The 5,172-nt window shown below is 33.6% G+C and overlaps 1 protein-coding gene across 1 annotated transcript; it reads right to left on the bottom strand.

The window, feature by feature from the left end:
* Positions 1–2,401: 2,401 nt before the first annotated feature.
* LOC129297788 (uncharacterized) lies at positions 2,402–5,027 on the bottom strand. The gene is made up of 6 exons (XM_054936124.1): positions 4,583–5,027; positions 3,883–4,514; positions 3,211–3,841; positions 2,929–3,133; positions 2,637–2,827; positions 2,402–2,553 (listed from the first exon to the last, which is right to left on the bottom strand). The coding sequence occupies exons 1-6, from the start codon at positions 5,025–5,027 to the stop codon at positions 2,402–2,404; spliced, it is 2,256 nt and encodes a 751-aa protein (XP_054792099.1).
* Positions 5,028–5,172: the final 145 nt, after the last annotated feature.

The following is a 5,172-nucleotide window of genomic DNA, read 5'->3' as shown; positions in this document are numbered from 1 at the left end:
TACACTATTTGAGACCAAAATTATTTCCAGTGAATAACGTCCGAAAAATAAATAATTAAACATGAATAAAAGGAAAGTTAAAAGAAATTATGTAAATTAAAAAAACACAACTATCTCCATGAAGATTTAAATAAATTCAAAATAAAAGGATTCTATATAACTTTAAATGAAATCTTAAGCCATTAAATTGTCATATCAAATATTGTTATCCCTTGATTTCAAGGAAGAAAATAAATGAAATGAGTAACTATAAATAGATTACTAATTAAAAATCAATAGGATATGAAATCATTAAATAATCAAATTTATTTTTTATGGAGACTTGTCAGAACAATTAACAAATGTGGACACACAGTCCACGAGAGCAAGTAACCAGACGTGGCCAAAATCACAAAACAGACGTGGACACACAGTTCATGAGGGCAAGTAACCAAACATGGCCAAAGCCACAAAACAGACATAGGTACAAGACCCACGAATAACAGACGTAAGAACAGAGCTCATGAAAATCAAACTAGCTAGTTATTGACCATAGCGCGCTAAGAGCTAACGAAACTGCCATTAGCAACTAGTGTTCTATATGCAGTCCTATTTTAAATTCACTTTCAGACATACGAGAAAATCATCACTTCAAAGATATAATTTCTCCTTTCAATATCAAACTCGCATGAAACATACACAAACATTAAATTTTTCCAAATATGAAAATTCATAACCAATATCTTATAAACTATTTATCAAATTTCATATTTGGCTTTATCAAATTAAGGATTAATAGAATTTGTAAAAGCATTTTTCGTCAATCTAAAAAGTATAAATCATGATTTCAAGAAATAGATAATTTAATTAACAAGAATAGCTAAAGCAAAAAAAAATGTATACATATCTGTAGATTGTTAAAAACAATATTTTGACAAAGAAAATTTTCTAACATATAAAATGATTGGAACGTTATCCACTTACTTGAAGTATTCTCAAAATTCAAAGTTTTGCTTCTTATCACTTCAATCGAGTTTTTCTTCCTCCAAACATCCTATAGAATCATAATAAAGTTTTTTTATATTAAATACTCAACTAATATAATAGTTCCTTTTCAATCTTACCACCACCAATGTTAGATTATAATACATTTGAATCTTCAAAAATTCGAGGCTTTACATCACTTAAAAAAATTCTCATTTACATTTTTTGTCAAGGCACCAAATACACAAACACACACACACACACTCTTCTAACCCTCTCATAAAAACTCTAGTATTCAAATATTTCATCAATGAACTATCCACCTCCAATGATTCAATTAATCACATGTTATTGATTTCATAGGCAAATCTCCTTAGCAACTTTTAAGTTAAATTTCATAGATTAATAACAGTTAAGTTATCTATACTTTTCACAAGAATTAATAAAATTTTAAAAATATTCAAAATCAAGTTAAATTTCTTCTAACAAGCATTTTAACAAACATCTTATAAGTAGTAATCTCCAAGTTTCATGTCTAAGTCCTTCTATCCTAATCTAATCCTAACCAATTCTTCAACCTCAACTAGTCCAAATAAAATTCAATTTAGCTCAAAATTCTAACCCATATATATTATTATCAAACTTTAAAATAATTTTATAGCTTAATCTCCATTTCCTCCTCCCTACCCAGCTCAGCAACAGCAGATTTCCAAAAGAAAAACAAAATGCAATTTCAATAATGTTATATCACACCTCACACGCACTGGTTAATCTAGAGAAAGAAGAAGAAAAAATCAAGGCTGCTCAATTAATATGAACCGGCGATACATGAAGAAAGAGAAGGAAACAGAACCTTAACTGAATAGGGGAGGAAAAGGAAGAAATGAAATTAGCAACACCAGACCAAGCAGGAAAAAATTTGCGACCAGCACCTCCAACCCCAATGACTTGATTCCTCACAAACACCAACTACACGGACGTGAATGGTGAGAACAGAGCATAACGAGGAAAACAAATAAGGATGAGGAGGATGACGGAGAGCTGAGCGTTGCAAGATAGTGATGAACACCCACAGTTGCCGGCGACACCAAGGACGATGGAGGGAAGTGGAGATTGAGTGATGAAGGTGAGGGTTTTGCCTCTCTTTGTCTCTCTGGCTGCTGAACACGAAAGTGAGGGAAAACCAAGGTACTGAAAACCGGCCCGACCATTGAACCGGTCAAGGTTGGGGGTCAGGGGTCAGGGGTTCAACCGCGGGTCAACCCGGATTCAAACCGGACATAATAAAATAATATGATTTAAATAAAAATAAATTCTCTAAGACTTAATATCTTATATAATATCACATACAAGTCCAAGATAATCATCAAAACATCATTAAAAACACAACATTTAAAATATTCATCCTTACAATCCTTTAATCATCAAAAATCTAAAGCTAATAATAATCAACACCAAAATCCTCATTAATTTCATTCAAATCTCCGGGAGTAAGGATTGAAACATTAGGAGATGATTGAGAGAAACCAGAACCACTTCCAACATCATCATTCAAATGTGGATGCTCTGAAATATTCATATCTTCTTCCCCTATTGATGACAAAATTAACATTAATCATTGTGTAAAAAATAATTATATATTATGCAATATAGACATGTTAGTAAGTATGAACCTTCATTATTTCTCTCAGAAGCTGATGAAGCTACAACATTCTCATTATGCATAGCACTTTCCAAATTAGTGACATCATCAGCATCAAACTCAGGAGCTGGCTCTTGTTCCTCTTCAGCAATCCAAAAGTCCAATTTGTCAATAGATTCATAATCAATTGGATCAAAACTTGTCTTTTTCTTCAATTGGCTCCTTTAATGAGATCAAAACAATCAAATATAAGAATATATCTACCATGAGATAGTAATAAATTTTTATTTATTAAAAACATTCATAACTTTTATTTTTATTACCTATTCTTCAATCGTAGATTGTAGTTTGTAAAGACTAAATCATTTAGTCTTTGATGTTCCAATCTATTTCTTCTTTTGGTATGGATGCGTTCAAACAAGCTCCAATTTCTCTCACAACCAGAAGAGGAAGAAGTTTGGCTAAGAATACGCATTGCAAGATTTTGCAACTCTGGAACAGAACTTCCATAAAACGACCACCATTCATCTGCAAATAAAAGAGAATTAGTTATATGTTATATGATAAATAAAATTACCATGATCATGTTAAATATTAACACTTACAAGGGTCTAGCTTCTGTGCTGCTCTATGACATGAAGCTTTATCAAAAGATTCTTTACGGTCACGATACAAGCTCAACTGCTTCATCATCACAATATAATCAACATCTTCATTTTCAGTTGACTCAAACACTGAAAGCATAGCATCCATTAACCTTCTTTTATGAACAAAGTCATCATCATACAAGAAGGCAGGGTTCAACAAATATGCTGCTGCATGAAGATTGGTCTTCAAGTGCTTATCCCATCGGGCTTGGATTATATCTGTGTAAGGCTTGTATTGGTCTTTCTTATTGGTGAAGACTGCCTTAATTGCTTTTTTTGCCCTTTGCATGCCTTCATAAACATAAGGCAAAGAAGGCTTCTCATCTGAATCAACAATTCTCAACAACTTTATAAGAGGAGACACAATCTTCACAACTTCAAGACATTCATTCCAAAACCGATTATCTAATATGATGGCACTAACAATTATTCCAGCTTCGGTCCTTGATAATTTGTGATCCACAAAATGCTTATCAGTGATTAAAGCTTGTAAGTCATGCTTGTGCATATATATGCTATGCAATGTGATAAATGTTGTAGCAAACCTTGTCGCACCAGGACGCACAATTTCTTCCAACCCTTTCTTTTCCTGAGCCATGACAGAAAGACCATATGATTATAAACAAACACAGTGATCTTTGATGCCTTTGTTGCAAGTTGTGACACATGAGACATACTTGCAATATCTTTCAAAGTAAGATTCAAGCAATGAGCAGCACAAGGTGACCAATAAATACTTTTATATTTCTCTTTAATCAACTTGCCACATGCTACATAATTAGCAGCATTATCAGTCACCACATGTACAATATTTTTGGGACCAACCCACTCAATCACTTCAGAAAACAATGAGAATAAAGTCTTGGCATCTTTCACTAAATCAGAAGCATCAACAGATTTTACAAATACTATGCCATGTGTAAAATAGACAAGAAAATTTATCAAAGTTCGTTGCCTCACATCTGTCCAACCATCAGCCATGAGTGTACATCCATAAGTTTTCCATTTAGATCGATGACTCTCAATAAGTAGCTGACATTCTTTTTTCCAATCATTCAACAAGTTAACTCTAAATTCATAAGCAGTAGGACCCTTAAACCCCGGCCCAATTGAAGCAATAGCATCCATAGCTTTTTGAAAGAATGGGCAATCTAATGCATTAAATGGAATACAATTAATGATCGCCCATTCAGCAATGGCCATTTTTGCACTGTGTTGTGCTTCTTTAGTTGCAAATGCACTCTTAATGCCTGGTTGGGAACCTGGAGTTGTCCTAGAGGCAAAATAATTTTCAACTAGCATAGTAGGAGGTTTTTTTTACTAGCATTACTCTCAGGGATTGACTTAGATGGAGCAGGTGTATTGGGTTCATTAGCATTAGACACATGTTCCTCCATGTCTGCTTGTACATCGACAAGCTTTCTCTTTTTCCCACTTTTTAATGATTCTTGCATCTGATAACGAACATCAAAAGGAACTTTACTACAGGAACCTACATTTCCACTTATACCAGCAAGATGATGCTTCAATCTATTTATTCCACCTCCTTTATAACTCAATGCACAATAAAGACATGTATACACATTTTTGTTGCCCTCTTTTCTTAAAGCAACATGTGCCCATGCAGGATCTTTTTTCCCGCGAACTGATGGGGTTCCAGATGTGGAGTCATTATGGCTAGCAAGGGGGGGATTGTTGGAATTGGGAGTAGGATTGTTGGAATTCGGGGTAGGATTCTCAGTTCCATCACTACTAGAATTACTTCCAATATCCATATTATAATTGTAATCTGCAAGCTATGATAATTTCAACATAAATAAATATCTAATGCAAAAACAAAACTAGAGCAGCGGAGAACATCATAGTAGCCAAAAATCCAGAATACAGTAACAAAACAGAGAGCAACATAAAGCTCGAATT

Source organism: Prosopis cineraria, unplaced genomic scaffold (genome assembly GCF_029017545.1).
Source record: "Prosopis cineraria cultivar Desert tree isolate PC_DT_omini unplaced genomic scaffold, ASM2901754v1 PC610, whole genome shotgun sequence".
Taxonomy (NCBI): domain Eukaryota; kingdom Viridiplantae; phylum Streptophyta; class Magnoliopsida; order Fabales; family Fabaceae; genus Prosopis; species Prosopis cineraria.
The sequence above is the reverse complement of the archived record's forward strand: the minus strand, read 5'-3'. Positions and strand labels throughout refer to the sequence as shown.

Coding starts and splice junctions, on each gene's coding strand:
- LOC129297788 (XM_054936124.1), bottom strand. CDS start 5,027: ATGGATATTGGAAGTAATTCTAGTAGTGATGGAACTGAGAATCCTACC. Junction 3,134..3,210: donor AGCACAGAAGCTAGACCCTT/GTAAGTGTTAAT, acceptor TTTTATTTGCAG/ATGAATGGTGGTCGTTTTAT. Junction 2,554..2,636: donor TTCTGAGAGAAATAATGAAG/GTTCATACTTAC, acceptor TGTCATCAATAG/GGGAAGAAGATATGAATATT.